A 19,346-nucleotide genomic window follows, 5' to 3' on the forward strand; every position below is an offset into this window, starting at 1 on the left:
CTGGCCATTACAGTAGCGCAACTTGCACGAACTGTTTTAAGTAACACGTTTGTAAACAGGTCTCTGAAGCGCTTTATAAAGCGCTATAGGACCTATATAATGTTGGTCGGAGTTTGCTCATAACTCCAACAACCACATTATACACTATACATTAAACAATACTGTGTGGTAAAATTACAACTGATTTTACAGGAATAAGCTAGCTTTAATATGCAGTGTGGTACGACTGATTTATTTGTACAGCTGATTGCACTGACCCCTTGCTTAGCCGGTGATAGCAACAACACGAACATTGCGTGTGAACAACGAATATATGAAACTATGTACATACACAGCCTTGCATTGTGTGCACTTGTGGCCAAGACCTTGTGAATATACAATTTGGGTGCATTTTCTGCAGGTAACCAAGTTTTCGCTATGTTTAAAGTAATTAAACGTCGACTTTAAATGATAGAAAATAATTAAACATAGGATTTAAGACAGATGGAACATGTGCTTCATTTAGACTGGACAGGTGTTTCGGTTTGCTGCTGTTGCTTCAGATATTTCATGTCTTGTCCCAATTTTTTTAGATCCAGTTGGACTTGGTAGAGTGCGTTTAATTGCTCCTGTAAGTACGTATATAGTTATGTTTGTATTATATAAAGCTTCTTGCTAATTCAAATGTTTAAAACGTTTTAAACGTTTATATAAGTTACGACCGCCATACCATCTGGTATAAGCCAAATTAACAGGAATTCGGTGTTTCTAAAAACGCTTATTATAGGGTCTCGATGAAGAGCAATATTAAAATAATGGCATATCTGGCAAGGCCGTAATGTTCCACTTATTGCTGCAATGTAATTTATAATGAAATGCAAACATTTGATTTATTTTTTTTATGTTGTAACTCGTTTTTTTCAATTATAAAGCGTGTTCATCGTATTCCTGTTTCAAAGATCACTTAGTTCCCACAACCTTCAGATATTAGCTTACACATATATCCTATGTGCTATATAAACCCAAATACCATGTCCATCTCCGAAGTCGCGTCGCCGTCCCATTCAGCTCCCTTTGTGACGTCATCAGTACTATTCTCATCTAAGCCTGTTTCAGTATCTTCGAGTTTAGCTGTAATATTGAATACCGGGATTTGTAACTAGTTACACAATGGGTGACATTAAGATTAAGCTATTCTTGACAGTCTTTCGCTTTGGGCCTGTCGTTATATTCTTTTTGTCTAATTTGACATCTCTATTTATACAAAATTAGCACCTCATCAGTCCCCGTAGCCCTTGGGGCTTCATGCATTAAAATTAATGAGTCGCAGTGCGCATGCGCGGGGTGCGGGAGGTCGATTGGGTTCAATCTTGGTGTTTGCAACAGTGCAATCGATCGACGCGTCTCCAAAATCATATTTTTAATTTTAAGCCAGGATTTTAATCAATACCACGACATCCAACAAGGTGCCAAATGAAGCAAAAACGCAGCGCAATCACCAAGTGATCGATGTTGCTTAGCCATATATAGTACATTTGTGCGTATTCGCCATCTGTACCAAAAAGCTCACGTACGCGTTACGCAACAACATAATCTACCTGAAGATGCATTGGAATTGCGCACTGCTTTTTTGATTGAGGAAACTAAATTTAACCGACCATTTTTGTCGTCTTCGTTTTGTTTCTTGTTAACAACATCAGTGACATCATCGTTAATCATTTCTTCCTTCATCATCTGCTTTCGTAAATACTTCAGTGGTATCACAAGAAACTCATCGTTGATGTCATTCAGTGACGTCACGAAGGGAGTAGCGGGTTCTTCAACTTCGATTTCAGAGTTGTCAATATCTGTAGTAAAGACAAGGTTTGTGATATGCTACTTGGTTTCAACATATTGGCTATACTCACTTACTCAATAGCCAGCGCTATACTACGCTATACTCAATACCAATATGCACTTAGGGTACTCGAATTTTAAAGGGACTTTTATTTCACCAAATAACCAGCACGACATAAAATGAGACGTTCTGCCCCTAGAACTCCTACATTACGCAACGTATTGGGGTTATCCGAGCTCCACATCCCGTAATTAGAGATAAAAACGTATAAAAATACTGATGTTTAACGTAACGTCGTTGTATCGATTCTGAGTACGTTTTAATACGTATTTAGAATTAATTCGGATCAAACTCTTACCGTCGGATGTTTCCGCATCGCCACCCCCGGATCGTTTGACGTCATCAGCGTCTAGAAATGGATAGAAAAAGAAATAAAACTCGCGGAACTCGTGAAATATTAATGCCTGGTAACTATTACCTACAGTATATTAGGAAACGACCGTCGAATGACTGGATCATGGTCTTACTTGGACGTTTTTATTTCTAAAGTCTTATGCACTTATGGTCTCACATGAGAAATCCCTCAAAAACAGTTCACGGTCAATAAATTTGACAAAAATAACTGACTTTGAACGATTAGTATTTAAAAGGTACAGGGTGAGGGGAGATGGGACACCTTTTCGTTCTATTTTGTCGTCCATTTTTCCTTGTAAACAAAGAACGTTCAAATATAATTATAAACCGTACCCTCACGACTTCCATAAACCGCTGTTAGTTGTTTAAAACACGATCAGGATATTGAGATATTATGCCCTAAAAGTGTCCTATCTTCCCCCGCCGTACTATATATATCATATACCTGGCCCCACCAAAACACCTGAACTGATAAATATGTATTACCACTGTCACTTCGTTTCATTCCGAGCACGTGATCTTCATTACTGACGTCATAATCTGCATCAATGCCACGTAATTGTGACGTCAGATCCTGCAGTTCAGCTTGCAAATCGGGAGATTGGGATGGCGGTTCACTGACCGCATCATTCACGTCAGAATTTTCGTCTAATGCAAGAGCAGCAATGTTATTCAATGTTATTAAAGCAACTATAGTCTATACTCTAGTCTATACAGTTTCCATAACTGCACTTTATTTTTAAAGGTTGTACAGTGCACTGATGTTTCAGTTTTACTTAGAATACTGCGCTTGGTGATCAAAAACTGTTCAAAATAAGCAGGGTAATTAGAATGGCGAAATATGCATACGATTTGTACTGTTTTTGTAGCTGTACTTAGCCGGACAACGTATTGCAATTAAGATGTAATATTCTTAAATTTGATACAGTCTTGCTCAGAATACTCCGGGCAATCAAAAACTTATTCACCTTTGCTATTAACAACTGACTCCGGTTTGTCATCGTCGTCCTGGGCAGCTTTTATCATTTCCTTGCAAGCTTCTGACAGAGATTGTTCATTTCCGGACACCATCACCGATATCGCCTCCATGATGCAATTCAATGACTATTTATTATTTGGTTGTTATTGTTGCGTTAAAAGTCAAACTTACATTCTAAAGTAAAAGTACAGGTAGATTCGAAGTTTTTTTTGAGTATAAATATTATCGGACCTATATACGCGGGTGTATATAGTTTTATAAAGGTATTTTATCTTTCATCGTACATTGATTTTTGTGTTTTTCTGTTTTCCTGAATTTGTGTGCTGATATGGTAAAGGATTCATATTTCATTTGTGTTTTTATAAAACTATGTCTACATTATCGGTAATATACTTATGTCCGGAATGTTCGTGCCGAGCATACATAAAGACAAATCGAACTGAAAAAGCAGTGACGTAAATGACTTGTTTGTGAAGTGTTTATTGTAGAAAATTGTACCTGGCTACTGAAATCAATAGTATTTGTCGCAGATATAAGATTTTAAAAAAACAATACCGGCATCATGTTTATAAAATGACGTCAGCCAACCCACGCAGCGTCTGGAACGCGGGTCAGATCGATCTCAATTGTATATTTCGTCCAAAATATGAGCTGCCGTCTCTGCCTAACTGAATTTCAATGTACAGTCCGTCTGGCAGTCAGACGTTGGGGATTTATTAAGACACACATATAGCTTCGATTGAATTTGGAAATAGTCGATAAAAATATGGAAGCTAATCTGTGTGTTAGCTTGGTAAATAACATATCAGGACACGACCCGTTCCTTTGCCGCAGTGTCGGGTATTTACTCGAATTTGTTCTATAGTACTGTTTTTTCTCAGCGTTTTTTATTCTTTGCAAAATAATTAGTAGGCCTACTCACGTCCCCATCTGCGTCAGAAATTTGGTCGCTTGCTTGGTTGGAATCTTCAGTTACGTTGTTAGAAGTTAAAGTGCTTGTTGTTGGAACGGGGATACTGCTGGTTTCTATGAAATATTACATTTTTTTGTAGAATAAAACTTGAAAAAACATGATACCAAGAACGGGAGTCGTGAGGAGACGGTTTAATAATTCTTTGAATGTCGTTTGTTTACTACCAAGTGAGATGAAAAAAAAAGAATAAAAATGTATCCTAGCTTCCCTACCCATATATAAAACAAGAGTTTAAGCGTATAATTAAAGTAAAACACACCATATGCTGTCCCATATTTACGATGCATCATAATGCTCCAAAATTAAAAAAACACTCCTTGTGTATCTAATGAATAATTCATGCACTTTGTTTTTGTTAGATTTGTGAGTCATAAATGTCATGCATGAAAGAAAAAAGGTGGTCCCATTGATTTTAACCTATGTAGTGAGTCACCGTGCCGCGAACTTCACAGTTATAATGTCAGTTCCATTGTGTTTTTTGCACAGCTCGGAACGCTGGAAGTTTGCGTGAAAAATTTTTGAGATAAGTAATGTAACAACCCCACCATTAAAATTTCCCATCAAATATTAATGCACCATAAATATATATTGCATAGGGCGTTCGAATTATGTTTGACTTTCTAGCCGCCATGATTAATCTTAGAAATATATCGATCGCTTGTACAAATTTGCCATTGAATATATGCATGACACGCGTTACAAAAACTGCACAACTGTGGAAAATGAAAATCCCTTTATGATAGGCCGCGCTTGAACCTTGAAAGCAGCTCTAGAAAAATTATGTTTCAGTGAAAGTAACCGTTGATTATCCTCAATGGATATTGCTTGACATCTGATACATTTCATGCATTTTTTCAAACCGGTATTGTAAGCCTATATAGATCGTATATATAGACCCTATACTATTTTGTGACCCGTTTGTTCAGTAGCAACCGAGAGAATATATAAACGCCAACTTAAAATAATTTTTTACGTTTTTGATGCAATAAAAATTATGTTTCCTGAGGCGACCAAAAAGCGCATACTGCAGTCAATACACCACGGCCTCTACTAGAGATATTAGGCCGTATCTCTATATAGGAGGCCGTGAACGACATCCCTTGTTCATACCAGGTCACTCGAATTCATAAACGACGTTTTAGTTTTTACGTATAATTTTCTTTATTATAAGTAATCGGGAAAGAGCCCTTTTTTTATTAAACGGCAGAATTGCACTGCCAACATACGCGCCATTAAATCGATAGTTCAAGTCGCTACATTCGATCGAAAGTCGGTAATCACGCCAGGCGTCCGCCAAAGGAAAAGTGCTGTTCGTTCCCTCGTTAGATATTAATAATGCATAAGTCGGTCATATTTGCGTCCAGCCTTCTGTCTCTTTTAAGGTAATCAACATGGGTGGAACATACCAACTGTTGTGCGACATGAAAACTGTTCCAAATGCAAGGTAGTTTGGCCAGACTTAATAAGCTACTGTAGGATAAAATAGGATATAGGCCTACGTTGGCACCTAAATTTCATATTTCCCTATTCTAATTTAAATAATAGCAACGCTATTTTATAGTTACGAGGCTATACGGTTATTTTGATAACTGTACCAAAAAGGACGAGAAATAAGAATGAAAACATGTCCCATCCCACCCAAGCAAAAACTTTTTGTTTAAATCAAACTTTTACAATAAACAAACAAACTGTGTAAAAACCTTTTAAAATTATTTATAATGATTTTAAAAGTTGATTAATAAACGTACCTTGAAATGTAAGTGCCGATGCGACCAATAACACAGAAACAAATTGATAAACTTTCATTGTTGCTTTTTTTTCGTTGCTGCTACTTTTAAAAAGTTATTTCTTGACTACTATTAACTAATTGGTAAGTCTGTAAAACGTGGTCAAGTGAAGTATTAGAATGTTTAACTGTATTTTATGAATATATTCAAAAATATTTTCTAAAAGAAATATCACAATAAACTGTATGCAAGAACAAAAAAACTAATCACACAATAGCCTAGTATTTTCCCAGCGTCCACCTGCTTTTGCTGTGCGACAAATGACTGCCGTTCTCCCGGAGTTCGATATTTATTTCCTTTGCCTTTTTCCCACTATTATATCGACCACCAGATGTATAGTGAGGCAAGCAGAGCTCACTAGTAGTCAAATTCGTTCTAACTCAATAACTCATTCCCCCAAATCGATTACAACGCAGTTATGACTTTCCAGTCAGTTGCTAATGAGATTCCATTAACGACTTTTTCAATTAAATCTAGGTTTATATACTGATCACAGGTTAAAAGAGTAAAACTGAATTTATAAACGGAGGTTACAGCAACGATTATAGATATATCTATAAGCGTTGGTTACAGCATACAGATAATGTAAGGTATCAGTAACGCTGTGGTTTCAAAGCATTGCCACCATCGAACACTCCATCACTTGGTTACAGATCTGTCTGTCACGCTTTGGTCGTATATACTTTGAAGTTATATTCTTGTGTCGGATAATGCCTTAATATGGTACGGGCGATGACATATTACCAGTTTTCAGCATATGGGGCTGTGGTATTACATGATGTATAAACAAGCTTACGGTAATTATTAGATCCGAATTCGCACTAAAGCAGTTCTCATAATGTAATACCGTCATGTATTACTGCCATAAATAATGGATTGAGTGTCAGGCTTCGTGTTGCGTCTGGATATATTAGGCTTCTAAATGTATCAAAAAATAATTAGATATGACACGTTTGCGGTTGGAGTTAGTGAAATGTATATAACATTTCAATCATTTCAATCATACAGGCAAAACAATTTTCTGGATTAATAACTATAAGTTTTCACACAAATACGACTACATGATTTATTCTTGTACTTAACTAAAGACTTTGATCGGTCTTTCTTGTTCTGTGTTTGTAAAAATGTTTTTATAGGTTATATAAGTGAATCTTTTTAATATTTATAATGTTTAAAATGTCCACACGCAATCGCTGATTTATGCTATTTTAAATTTTAACCGGATGGTGGCACCATCGTTCTATCGCTAAATAAATCGTGTCATGCCATCGGTATGAGATGTTGGTTTTGAGGAAGTTGTGCAAAAGTAATATCAATTTTAAGCAAGATTCGGTATTTAAATTGTAGATTATTTCTAATATCTTAACATTAGTATAACGAAGTCGTGTTTAAATTGTGCTAAAAAATTCATTACCTAACATAAATTAACGAAGAACTGGAATTTTCTCCCCAACACGTGGTACATTTGTATTCGTTTTCAGCCTTTATCACAATTGGAAATCTGTACTAAAGTAGCAAATAATGTCTAAGAAAGTCAATGTACAATTTGCTGGCAAACCGTTTAAATCTGACCCAGCCCACAAGCATGTTGCAATTTTAGGACAAGTTTCAAACCTCAAACGGGCGAGCTGGAATGACGTGCGTAATCATTTAGAACCAAAGGTATCTGAGAGTGTATGGAAAGGGGCAGTTGCTTCACTCAATCCAGCTCCGACAGATACCTGTGCATTATGGATGAATGGTGCTAGTGTGGGTGCTTTTTCTGAGAAATCAAGTCGGCATAACATGCCATCAGGTGCTTATCATATTCCTAAGCTCTTGCGAAGTTGCCTACTTGGTAAAGGCGACAAAGTGCTTGTAGTTGTCTGCAAAGAAGAAGAGATGTTTCCTTGTGGTTGTGCTATCGCAAGATCATTTTCGTTGTTTTCGATGCGTACAGACTGCGGCGGTGCTACAAAACCAGCTCGCAACATAACTGTGGAGTTTGTTGTAGTTGGTGAAAGCACTTGTAACATGGTTGATGTTGCAGCTTGTTTGCAGGATACTGCTGATTCTATTCAAATGGCTGCAAGAATTGTTGACACTCCATGCAACATCATGAACACTACTCAGTTTGTCAAAGAGGCGGAAGACGTTGGTCTGGAGCTTGGGATCAAACCAACGATCATCAGTGGTGAAGAGCTAAATGAAAGAGGATTTGGAGGAATTTACGGAGTTGGAAAAGCTGCTGTTCATCCTCCTGCATTGGTTGTATTGAGCCACTGCCCACCAGATGCTACCAAAACTATTGCATGGTGTGGAAAAGGTATTGTTTATGACACAGGTGGTTTGAGCATCAAGGGCAAAACCACAATGCCTGGAATGAAGAGAGATTGTGGAGGAGCAGCTGCTATTTTGGCTAGTTTTCGATCAGCAGTAAAACGAGGCTTTAAGCAAAATCTTCACGCTGTTTTGTGTCTTGCAGAAAATGCAGTTGGGCCAATTGCTACCAGACCAGATGATATTCATATTTTGTATTCAGGTAGATCTGTTGAAATCAATAACACTGATGCAGAAGGCAGACTTGTACTTGGAGATGGTGTGGCATATGCATCTAAAGACCTAAAAGCTGACATAATTCTTGATATGGCAACATTAACCGGTGCACAGGGGGTGTCAACAGGAAAATACCATGCAGCAGTTCTTACTAATGATGAAATTTGGGAAGCAGCATCAGTAGCAGCTGGTAAAGCATCTGGGGATCTCGCATTTCCACTTGTATATTGCCCTGAACTGCATTTTCCTGAGTTTAATTCAGCAGTGGCGGACATGAAAAATTCTGTGGCTGACCGTTCGAATGCCCAGTCCTCTTGTGCTGGGTTGTTCATCGGAAGTCATTTGATGGGAGCTTTTAATTTTTCAGGAACATGGGTGCATGTTGACATGGCATCACCTGTGCATAGTGGAGAGCGTGCAACTGGATATGGAGTTGCACTTCTAATGGTGCTATTTGGAGAACTGTCATCTGATAAATTCTTGCAATTGTTAGCACCTTCTGCTGCGTTGTTTGAGAGTGCTAATTGTGACGGGGTGCATGGATGTGAGGGAAACAGTGTTGCTAAACGACCAAGAAATGCATAAAGCATTATTGAACAATAATTAAGCACCTATTTAGGTGTGTCAGTTTTCAAACTAAATTTGCTTCTGCCTTCAATGTAATTAGTTCCCTATTGCTATTGCTGGTTAAATTATAATCATAAATATTAATCAAGATTTAAGCCATGTGTGTGTTTTAACCATACAGCATTAACAGTGAAACAATGTAACAATTGGTTAATTCAGTCATACAGAATGTGTATTATTGCTGAAATAGCTATTTAAGTTATTCACAAACAGCAAATTCCAGTTAGCATACATATTGTGTGTGTAACTGGTTGTGCTATGAAGTCTCTTGTGCATGACTTTACTTATCTTCAAAAATGAGTGTGTTAATGGTTTGTACAAATTAACTCAAACCAAAAGGAGTTTTGCTCCATGGTTGTAATCTGTAAAAATACTTTACAAGTGTAGTTCGCTTTGAAAAAATGTTTTAGGCATTTTTCAATTGTTGCCCATGGGCTTTGACTAAATTGCATTTTTTTTCAATGTAAATATTCAAGAGTAAAAATGCATTCAGTTATTATTCTTACCAGGAAGTTTCTTATCATTGGAGTTCTTTGCACTAATAGAGAATTTATTTAGCGTAAAAAAGATTTTTTAAAACATATAAAATTATTTATGGAATTTTAAATATGGGGCTAAAACAAATTTTTGTTTCTTATTGTTTTAATGCGTGTTCAAAACAACTGCTAGTATAAATGATGTTTAAATTGTTTTTTTTTAAATCTGTGTGCAGTAAAAATGTCATGTTTCCCGTAGTAAATGCTGTATGAATTTATTATAAGCTCGATGCAACTAATTTTTCATGATCTGTTTGAAGCAGATGTAAAAGTTTCAGGTTGTTTAGCATGAATAGTATTGGTGATAAATGCACACCGCTAAAAGCTGAGTACGATAAATGCTTCAATCACTGGTTTCGTGAGCATTACATGAAGGGCGATACACAAGACACCTGTGCGGAGATTTTCAAGAAATACCAAACGTGTGTAAAGGGTGTTATGAAGGAGCAGGGCATGGACTTTACAGAGTTAGAAAAATCAGTTCTTGGAACAGAAAATGAAAAGAAAGAGCCAACCAACACCGCTGAGAAGTAGAGGCGGAATGATCATAAAAACTTTTACTGTCTATATCTCAGCTTTTGTTTTAAGGATATTTTTGTTGCTATATGGCATGTGGCAAGATTTATACATGAAAGTAAAATTCACAGACGTTGATTACTTTGTGTTTAGTGATGCTGCTGAGTTTGTTAGCCTTGGTCAATCACCTTACCTACGAGCTACATATCGATATTCCCCATTGCTAGCGTGGATTCTTGTACCCAATATATACCTCACTCCAGTTTGGGGAAAACTGATTTTTATTGCTGCAGATTTTGCAACAGCCTATCTTATTCAATGCATTTTGGAATTACAATGTGTCTCAAAAAAACTTATCTCATTATCCTTATGCACCTGGCTGTTTAACCCCCTAACTGCCATGATCTCTTGTAGAGGCAATGCAGAGTCAATTCTGTCTATGATAGTTTGTTGTACGCTGTATCTTTTATTTAAGAAATACACATTTCTTGCAGGGATTTTATTCGGATTGGCTGTTCACTTAAAAATTTACCCTGTAATTTATATTCTATGCATCTTTTTGTTCCTGGGTAGCGGTTTTGACAATGGTAGAAACAGAGTTGTCTTGTGCGAGTTAATTAATAATTTAAAAGGTGGGAAAATCAAAACCATTTTTGGGAAATTACTCAGTGGTAAAAGACTTGCATTCTTCTCAGCTTTTCTTGTGTGCCTTGTCAGTTTAACAATGATTATGTATAAAATTTACGGGTTTCCTTTTTTGGAGCACACCTACTTATACCATGTCACACGCAAAGATATTCGCCATAACTTTTCAGTATACTTTTACATGCTGTATTTGGACCCTAGTACATTACATGGTCTGCTTTGTTTCTTTAACCAAGCGTTGCTGATGGGCATATTATCGTACACACACTACGAAGACCTGCCCTTTTGCCTATTTCTCCTCACCTATGTATTTGTAACTTTTAACAAAGTGTGCACATCGCAGTACTTTATATGGTACGTCTCCCTGCTGCCATTTCTTGTTCCCAAATTAAGGCATATTGGTTTAAAAAAATGTCTGTTGGTAATTATTTTGTGGTTTGTAGGACAGGGCTTTTGGCTTGCTGCAGCATACCTACTTGAGTTCGAAGGCAGAAATGTTTTTACTGTTTTATGGATTGCTGTGATTGTGTTTTTCCTGATTAATGTTTTTATTGTGAAGTGGTTTATTACCAACTATGATTTTTCCCCTGTTTTTACTTCAAATGGAGTGATAAAACCTATAAAGTCATTTAAAACTGCTTAAAATAGAATAACACTAAATGCAACTGTCAGGATATGATAAAATTAATGATATTTAACCGATGATGTAATTAATAAAATGTAATTTGAGCTTGTTTTCCTCAATTAAATCTACATTAATTATACAGTTTTCTGAGTTCCGGTTATGTGCTGTATAAGTTAGATCAACCGGCCGAAATCATTAAATAAACTTTGCTTTCCTAATCATAAGGAATAAATAAAGTTCTGCTTCATTATACTTTGCATGTTATTTCATGTGTCAGGTTAATTTTGTGTTTCTTAGGACCTTAGGGGTGACTGGAATATTTTCAACTTTAGGAAGTTAAGTTAGATTAATAGTCGAAAATCTCAAGTTAAGTATCAAGTTAAACAATGGCGGGTATGTATTTATATTTTAATCACTGCTTGTTCCTACATGTCTTGGATTACTTTTGTGTTGTGAGATATACATATAAACTGTTGCATATTTGACTTCATTGTTATCATCATATCCTAATATGTAAATGAAATATTTTAGCTCTGAGGTTGGCGTTGGTTCAGATGGCAGTTGGGAGTAATAAACTTGAGAATGTAAAGCGAGCGTGCCAACTGGTGAAGGATGCCGCATCAAAAGGAGCAAACCTGGTTGCTTTACCAGTAAATAATTTAATACATTTATTAAATTGAACACTATTATTAAAACACTTGGTAAAACCTAACTAATCCACACTTTATCGATAACCTTAATTGGAAACTATAACAAGCTATTTGACTTGTGTCGTAATTGTAATATTTTGTTAAGTTGTATTATATGCCATTAATTCCGATTTTTTTAGGAATGTTTTAACAGTCCTTATGGAACACAGTATTTCAAAGAGTATTCAGAATCAGTACCTGGTCCGACCACAGAGTTATTATCACAAGTTGCTAAAGAATGCAAAATCTATTTGGTTGGAGGTATTGCACACTTACATTGCAAACTAATTATATATAATAAATCATTTTATTTAAACTTGATAAATTATTATGAAAAACATATTCTTTTAGGTTCAATACCAGAGTCTGAAAATGGCAAATTGTTTAATACGTGCTCTGTGTTCTCACCTAGTGGTGATATGATTGGGAAATACAGGAAAATGCATTTGTTTGACATTGACGTTCCTGGGAAAATTCGTTTCCAAGAATCTGAAGTTTTACAGCCAGGAAACAAACTTCTTACATTCACTCTAGGTAAGTTAACTTAGGCTTGATTTTTAATCAAAGTAACTTGCATCTATTCACTCACCTGTTATATGGTCTTGACCTTTTCTGCAAAAATGTTTAATGAAAAAATAAATGAATTTTTAAGATTTATAATATTCAGTATTTTTTATTATTTGTTAAGAGTTGAGTATGTCTTGTTTTAATATTTTGAAATCAAGGATTGGTTTGCAGATTTGCACTTTCTGACACTAAATAATCAATATATTACCATGTCAGCACTTAATATTTAACAGGTTGTATGTTTTATGCTTACTTAGAATGTGTGCTATGTTTGCCCCAACTAGTCTAATGTATTTTAGGAAACTGCAAGATTGGCATTGGGATCTGTTACGATATTAGATTCGCAGAACTTGCACAGATTTATGCTGCAGAAGGTTGCCATCTCCTTATATATCCTGGTGCATTTAACATGACCACAGGGCCTCTGCATTGGGAGTTATTGCAACGTGCAAGGTTTGATTCATAAACCAACCTTATATTATGTAATTGTCACCATAAGCACTGGTCATTGTTATGCAGATATTTTCTTTGTAATATGAATGTTTGTGCCAGAAATGGAAAAATAAACGACATGTTTATTCAGGGCGCTGGATAACCAATTGTATGTTGCTGCTGTTTCACCAGCAAGAGATGACAAGGGAACTTATGTTGCATGGGGACATTCTACCCTCATTGGGCCTTGGTGGGTAGTGCAACAATTTTGTTCCAGCCTATTGTTGTAGTAATGTAAAATAAATATATTTTATAATGAATACTTTCAATTGTACATTGCAGGGGAGATGTTGTAGCAACTACAGAACACAGTGAAGAGACGATCTTTGCAAATATTGGTAAGTCAGTTGATTCACAGATAATTTTTTAAAGTCTAAATACTAACATGTTATGTTGGCAACTTGTAAAATCTGATGTACCTGCAGAGAATTGCGTTAAAACTTGTTATTCTCTGTAGTATGATGTCTTGTGTTTAATAAAGATATGTTAGTGTTATGTATAGTACTACAGATATAATGTAACAGATAGCAAGGTGGATCACATGTAGTTATACAGTTAAACAGGTTGTATTAGGTACAAGAAAGTTAATTAATATACTTACGTGTGTCTGTCAAGTTATTATGCAAGCAACTAAAAGTAAGACTACTTGCTATAGATATGAGCCAAGTAAATGAGGTTCGTCAAAACATCCCAATATCAAAGCAGAAGAGATGGGATGTTTACACAAGACCTTCAATCTGTGATCATCATGAGAAGTCAGATCGATCGAAGAAGACAAAGGATTGTTCTGGATATGATATTGATGTAAACAAGCACGTGGATTAGTTTTTGATTTCCATATTTATCTTCCTCTTAGCATTTTCAGTGATATTTTTCAGGTCATATTCTAATGTAGCTTAAGATTTTTTTAGTAAATTAACATATCATGTGGTAAAAGATTTTATAACTTCATTTTTTTTAAATTTTAGTGTGTAGCATAGGTGAAGCATTTGTCTTTAAAGAGTTCAAGCATTATTAATTTTTGTGTTTTACAATTGTACGTTCATCAGTTCCTTGTTGATATGTTGTGAAGCCATGTAATGCAATGTGCCATGTATTTGTCGTGTGGAAGGAATAAGTAATATCCCAAATGCAAAGGGAAATGAAAAATGTACCATCCCAACCCAAATTATACTTTAAGTACACCAAGTTCTGGTAAATACGCCCCCAAACTATTCGGTCATGATGTCGCAAGAATCTACCAACAATATTGGTGCTGGTAAAGAATACAGAGCCAAATTCAAAAGATACCACTTACTATAGTAGTAATATAGCTTGTACAAATAACTTTTTTTTTGTAACAATACAGTATTTTATTCTCATGAATAAACAATTTTGCAATCAGGGCAGGGCCTACTATATATATAACAGAGATCAACCCGACAGCAAAACCTATTTTAAACAAAAAAGCAACTGAACCAGGCACTACAAAATAACAAAAGAGATTTCTAGACATGTGTTGAAATTTTGTGTTATCATGATTGTTCTGGTTGGTTGCTAGTTGATGTTCCGTCTATAATTGGTTCAGTTGTTGCATGTAGGATCTTGTGAGCAGCTAGAAGGTGCTTCCGTTGCTCCAGTTTGACTGATGATATATAAAATAGTAAATTAATATTTTATTGAAACATCTAAATTGTAAGCTGGACGACTGCCACCAGAGCTTGTACAAGGGTCATTTGTGAATGCGTAACATAATTAATCTGTTTTGGTGTCAGAAGCTACATCTTCAATAATTTCATAACCTTTAATATACATCATATTCTCTTTTAAATAAGAACAACAAACCACCTCTTTGCCTTGCATCCACTTTGAGAACCTCTGGAAGCAAGAAGCTGTGAACTAATTCTGATACAATTTCCTCTGACTGAAGCAATGTGCGTCTGTAATTGATATCAAATTTAATTTCATGGAACGAAAAATAATTAACAAATTTTACCTTTCTTCTAATTCGTAAGCCACATCATTTATTGTGTCTGCTTGATCTCGAATCTCTTTTCTTGCTTGTTCATCTGCAGTTTTATCAACTGAAGTAATTATTATATCTTCCAAGTATGTATCAACCGTGGACTGGTGAACCTAGTGTGATGAGGAAAGAACATTATTACTTCTTACTTGAGTATATTACAATAGAAACTTTAGGAACTATGGCACTTTGAATTATTCAATTCATTTAATTGTCGAATCCAGCATCCTTGGTTACAATGCAAGCGTTTACGCATGGTGCGTTTTGTTTGACAATTCTTTACCTTCATCAATTGTTTGAAAATCTCATCTTCTTCCCTCCTCCTTCTCTCTTCGACCTGCCTCCTCCCAGATTCCTCCGCTTCCCTGATCCTCCTTCGTCTCTCAGCCAACATGCTGGAAATGTTTATGAAGAAAGAGTGATAAAATATTTTGTTGCTGTTTCATTGATTATAGACTATTAGGTTTGGTAGGGGAAGTTTGGTGTTGCATATGAGAGTTTGTTCATCGCTGAATAGTTGGAAAAAGACATAAAACATTTATATACATTTATTATATGCAGTTATTAAGCACCTGAAAGCATGAATCCTTCTTTCTTCTTCAAGCCTGATAAGTTCTTTAGAGAGGAAATCAAGCATATCAGCAATTGAGTCACCCTCCAACTGTGACAAAGCTTCGTCCACAAATGACTCCTAAATGTACAAATAAAATCAATGTAAATGATACTCTACTCTACAAACGAAAAATGTTAAATAATTTTTATTGGTATTTTACCTTGTGCTGATACAATCTTCTCTGCCTCTGCAATGTTACAACATTTTGCTTCTCCTGTCTCTTCATCTGTTGTTGAGCAGCTTGAAGAGCGTGGGTACTTCTGATTTCCTGGATCAGCTCGAGTCTCTTCTCCTTACCTTCGTACATCATATTTTGCACTGCTCTTCCTCGGATTACCTTCTGGAGGAGAATGGAAGCAAGCTCTGTCTGCTCCGTCTCCTGAAGTGAACAGAAACAAAAAATTGAGTACTCCTAATCCCAAACATTTATAACTTACATTCTTGCTTTTCTTAGTTTAAGCAACAAACACATTAAATGATAACTGAATAACTGAAACTGAATGGCATTACAAATACATACCAAACTTTCATGTTATACCTTGGAATATAAAACAACATTTTGCTAACCTGAGAAGGAACTTCCACAGTTGGGGTTGGTGGTCTTGGAATTGGTTTCTCAACTTTCTGGAGAAATCTCAGCGGCTTCAGTTGCTCTTTACCCATCTGCTTAGCTTCCTTAATTGTCTGTTCGTTTTTGTAAAATATTCATTTCAAACAACAGCAATCTAATACAGTAATCTAAGTACTGCAGGTATACTGGTAATAAGAATTACATTAACCAAGGTCAAAGTACTTATTTGTGCATACTTAAAATTTTTTGACATACTGTAGCAGTTATACAAACCTGGTGCATCTCTGCTAGCTCCTTGCTCTTCCTTTCCTTTCTCTTCACAAAACCTTCCTTGGCTGATGTTGCTTTCTTTGGAGCTCGATATCTTGGTTGAGTGACAAAGCTTGGGAGAGAAGATTCAAGCTCAAGTAAACCTGTGAAAATTAAAAGAAAATTTTTTTATAGTTTAACTGTGATTTTTTTCGCAAACCGGCATAATAAATTTATTCAAATGTTTAACAACAAGCCACAAAGATTCAACTCTCACCATGGAAAGTGCTGAGGTATCTACTCTTTACTACAAATTGCTCTGACCCTCGATCAAGGAAGACACCAACTCTCGATGCAGGAGCGTGAACCTGTGATCCAAAGTTGCTGTACTCATTCACCAAGTCTCTTCGCTCAAGTTTTCCCTCAACCTTTTCTCTCTTACGAGTAAGTTTTCGAATTGCTAAAATTAAATTCAGATATTGTAACTTTCAATACCTTAAGGAATAACTACATCAAGGTATTACACTGCCTGTGATTATAATCTATATGGAAGACTGTAAAAATATACATAAATAACATAAAAATAAACATAAATTACTTTTTATGTGCTCCTTTCGAATCTTTTGAATTTTTTCCTCTTTTGCTCTTTGTTTCTTGCTCCAAAGTTTATCAAGCCGCTTATCATTAAGTTCTTGTTGCTTGGCTTCCCGTTGAAGTAAGAGTGTTTTAAGAACTTCAAGCCTGGCTTCTTGAAGTCTTAAGCACAAAAGTAAAATACATCACATTATTAGAAAGTTTACCACAAAATGTTTGCTGTTTATTCAAATTTTAAATGACTTACTTTTCAATCTCAATCTCACGTATTGCCCACTCTTTTGTTTCCATCTCATCCATCATCTTTTGTCTCCGATCAAGTTGAGAAACATCATTAAGAGGAGGAAGAGTTTTCTCCCAAGCTCTCTTTGCTCGAGCTCTCTCTATCATTTCAACCTCGGCCAAACCAGCAGGAAGTCCGTGTCCTGTAGTTAATTAGGTATCATAAATTATATTTACTAAATATTAATCAACTGTTTTCTCAGGAAAAACTTGTACAGACATTCTGCATCTGACACGGAAGTCCAAGTTAAACGTTTAACAATTACCAGACATTAAATGTTACTAGGATCTAGAATCCCACACATTTGCTCTTATATTAAAACAGGTAAATTTTAATTACCATGGGTCAACGTAGCAAGGGTAAGGAGCTCTGGGGCGCTTCCTGGACGCACAACATACTCCGGGGTAAAGGGATCTGTTTGCGCCTCTGAGTCCCGATAATCAGTTTGAATCTCTATGGTACGCGTGGCAGGGGTGACTGCGCGTTGCATCATGTCATTAGGAGGTGCCAGAGGGTCAACCCTAAGTAATAAAACAATAAAGTTGAAACTTTAATGCACTCAGATTATACAAGCAGATCTTACATTGTCGGTTGCAGGAGAACTTCCGGTGGTACTTGTTGCAGAAAAGGGATAATTGGTCTGCGGAAATATTTGTATCGGTTCTGACCACTCACTTTCGCATCTTCATGTTTTACAGCTGGTATCTTTACTGATGGATCATAGTTGAATCTGAAGGGGATTAAAGGTACATGCAGTGCTTGTTTATACGCTCTTGCTGATAGACATAATAAAAGTCTGATAGACCTCTTCTCGCAAATTTGCTTATTTTCAAAAGTTACGAAATCAAGTAAACAAATAATATAGCTATGAGCTGTTTTAATATTGGTAAAGAAAAATCTATCATGTAGAAATAAGATAATAGGGTCATCCATATTTACGTTGTGTATCTGATCATAGCTTCACGGTTCTGTGCAGCATATCCTCTCCATCTGCGGTTGATAAACTTTGGAACAGGATCTGTGGCTTCCAATCTCACTTGGAACCTTGGGTAGTGAGGCAAGGCAGAAAACATTTGCTGAAACTCTGGGACTCGCTTCTGTAAAGTAAAGGTGGTGTTCTTTAAGTTTGTATTTATACTATATATTGGTGTATTTGTATAATTACCAAGGCAATGTAATGAAATAGTTGATTTAAAAATCTAGAGATAAATGTAATGAGACTTACGATATGCCGTTTTAAAACATGTTGTTTAGTATGATTATGTTACTTACAACTCGTTCAACTTTAGTATGAGCCTTGTAAGTGTCCCGGGCATGATCTCTTTCACTTGATAAAGTGTAATTGGCATCTGGTACAAGAATGATACATTAAGGTTTGTATTTTATATTTTGGTGCTAGTGAAGAATTTTCCCCCACCTTATTTGCCAACCACCATCAACCCCTAACTACTAAACCCTTTAACCACTAATCTCTTAACCCCCTATGTACCGGGGAATTCTTCACTAGTGCCTATATTTCGTAGTTTAACTGTACTTACCACAAAGATAATCATGGTTTCGTGTCGGGTTTACAACCGATCTGTGCAGCGTTTGAGTCTGTGTTTGGGACATTTTTAACGTTATTCAAGATCTTATGCACTATGACCCTATAGTTACAGGGACGCCTGCCCTAAATTATGTTATACATAAGCGATTAGTTTTACTGGAACTATTTATTCATCAAATTTTAAGACTTTTTTTGCATTGCAAACTGGTTTCACTTGACTCCATAGTAACCACATAAACAGCACTTCAAGTGGACGTACTTTTAAACATCGGGGAGCGCATAAACTA

At 36.0% G+C, this 19,346-nt stretch overlaps 5 protein-coding genes across 5 annotated transcripts; 3 read left to right on the forward strand and 2 right to left on the reverse strand.

Moving 5' to 3' along the window:
• Window positions 1-211: 211 nt before the first annotated feature.
• On the reverse strand, window positions 212-6,086 carry LOC149736774 (uncharacterized). The gene is made up of 8 exons (XM_089876469.1): window positions 5,931-6,086; window positions 4,132-4,235; window positions 3,199-3,334; window positions 2,717-2,878; window positions 2,175-2,225; window positions 1,638-1,826; window positions 1,010-1,110; window positions 212-608 (listed from the first exon to the last, which is right to left on the reverse strand). Exons 1-8 carry the CDS (start codon window positions 5,986-5,988, stop codon window positions 498-500), a joined length of 912 nt encoding a protein of 303 aa, XP_089732595.1. The 5' UTR covers window positions 5,989-6,086; the 3' UTR covers window positions 212-497.
• Window positions 6,087-7,266: 1,180 nt separating this feature from the next.
• On the forward strand, window positions 7,267-9,931 carry LOC149736775 (putative aminopeptidase NPEPL1). Its single transcript, XM_089877041.1, has one exon. It carries the CDS (start codon window positions 7,491-7,493, stop codon window positions 9,087-9,089), a length of 1,599 nt encoding a protein of 532 aa, XP_089733167.1. The 5' UTR covers window positions 7,267-7,490; the 3' UTR covers window positions 9,090-9,931.
• Window positions 9,932-9,959: 28 nt separating this feature from the next.
• LOC149736776 (GPI alpha-1,4-mannosyltransferase I, catalytic subunit-like) lies at window positions 9,960-11,750 on the forward strand. The gene has a single exon (XM_089877050.1). The coding sequence runs from the start codon at window positions 10,164-10,166 to the stop codon at window positions 11,469-11,471; it is 1,308 nt and encodes a 435-aa protein (XP_089733176.1). The 5' UTR covers window positions 9,960-10,163; the 3' UTR covers window positions 11,472-11,750.
• On the forward strand, window positions 11,703-14,586 carry LOC149736777 (omega-amidase NIT2-like). Its single transcript, XM_089877056.1, has 8 exons — window positions 11,703-11,846; window positions 11,985-12,103; window positions 12,283-12,403; window positions 12,494-12,676; window positions 13,009-13,162; window positions 13,293-13,391; window positions 13,484-13,539; window positions 13,857-14,586. Exons 1-8 carry the CDS (start codon window positions 11,840-11,842, stop codon window positions 14,024-14,026), a joined length of 909 nt encoding a protein of 302 aa, XP_089733182.1. The 5' UTR covers window positions 11,703-11,839; the 3' UTR covers window positions 14,027-14,586.
• On the reverse strand, window positions 14,529-19,292 carry LOC149736778 (cilia- and flagella-associated protein 91-like). Its single transcript, XM_089877025.1, has 16 exons — window positions 19,052-19,292; window positions 18,786-18,862; window positions 18,453-18,610; window positions 18,097-18,243; window positions 17,853-18,034; window positions 17,478-17,655; window positions 17,235-17,392; window positions 16,914-17,096; window positions 16,661-16,800; window positions 16,384-16,500; window positions 15,977-16,195; window positions 15,776-15,894; window positions 15,487-15,598; window positions 15,177-15,316; window positions 15,029-15,120; window positions 14,529-14,825 (listed from the first exon to the last, which is right to left on the reverse strand). Exons 1-16 carry the CDS (start codon window positions 19,122-19,124, stop codon window positions 14,716-14,718), a joined length of 2,205 nt encoding a protein of 734 aa, XP_089733151.1. The 5' UTR covers window positions 19,125-19,292; the 3' UTR covers window positions 14,529-14,715.
• Between the last annotated feature and the right edge of the window lie 54 nt (window positions 19,293-19,346).

The sequence above is a fragment of the Ciona robusta genome, chromosome 4 (assembly GCF_009617815.1).
Source record: "Ciona robusta chromosome 4, ASM961781v2".
Taxonomy (NCBI): Eukaryota; Metazoa; Chordata; class Ascidiacea; order Phlebobranchia; family Cionidae; genus Ciona; species Ciona robusta.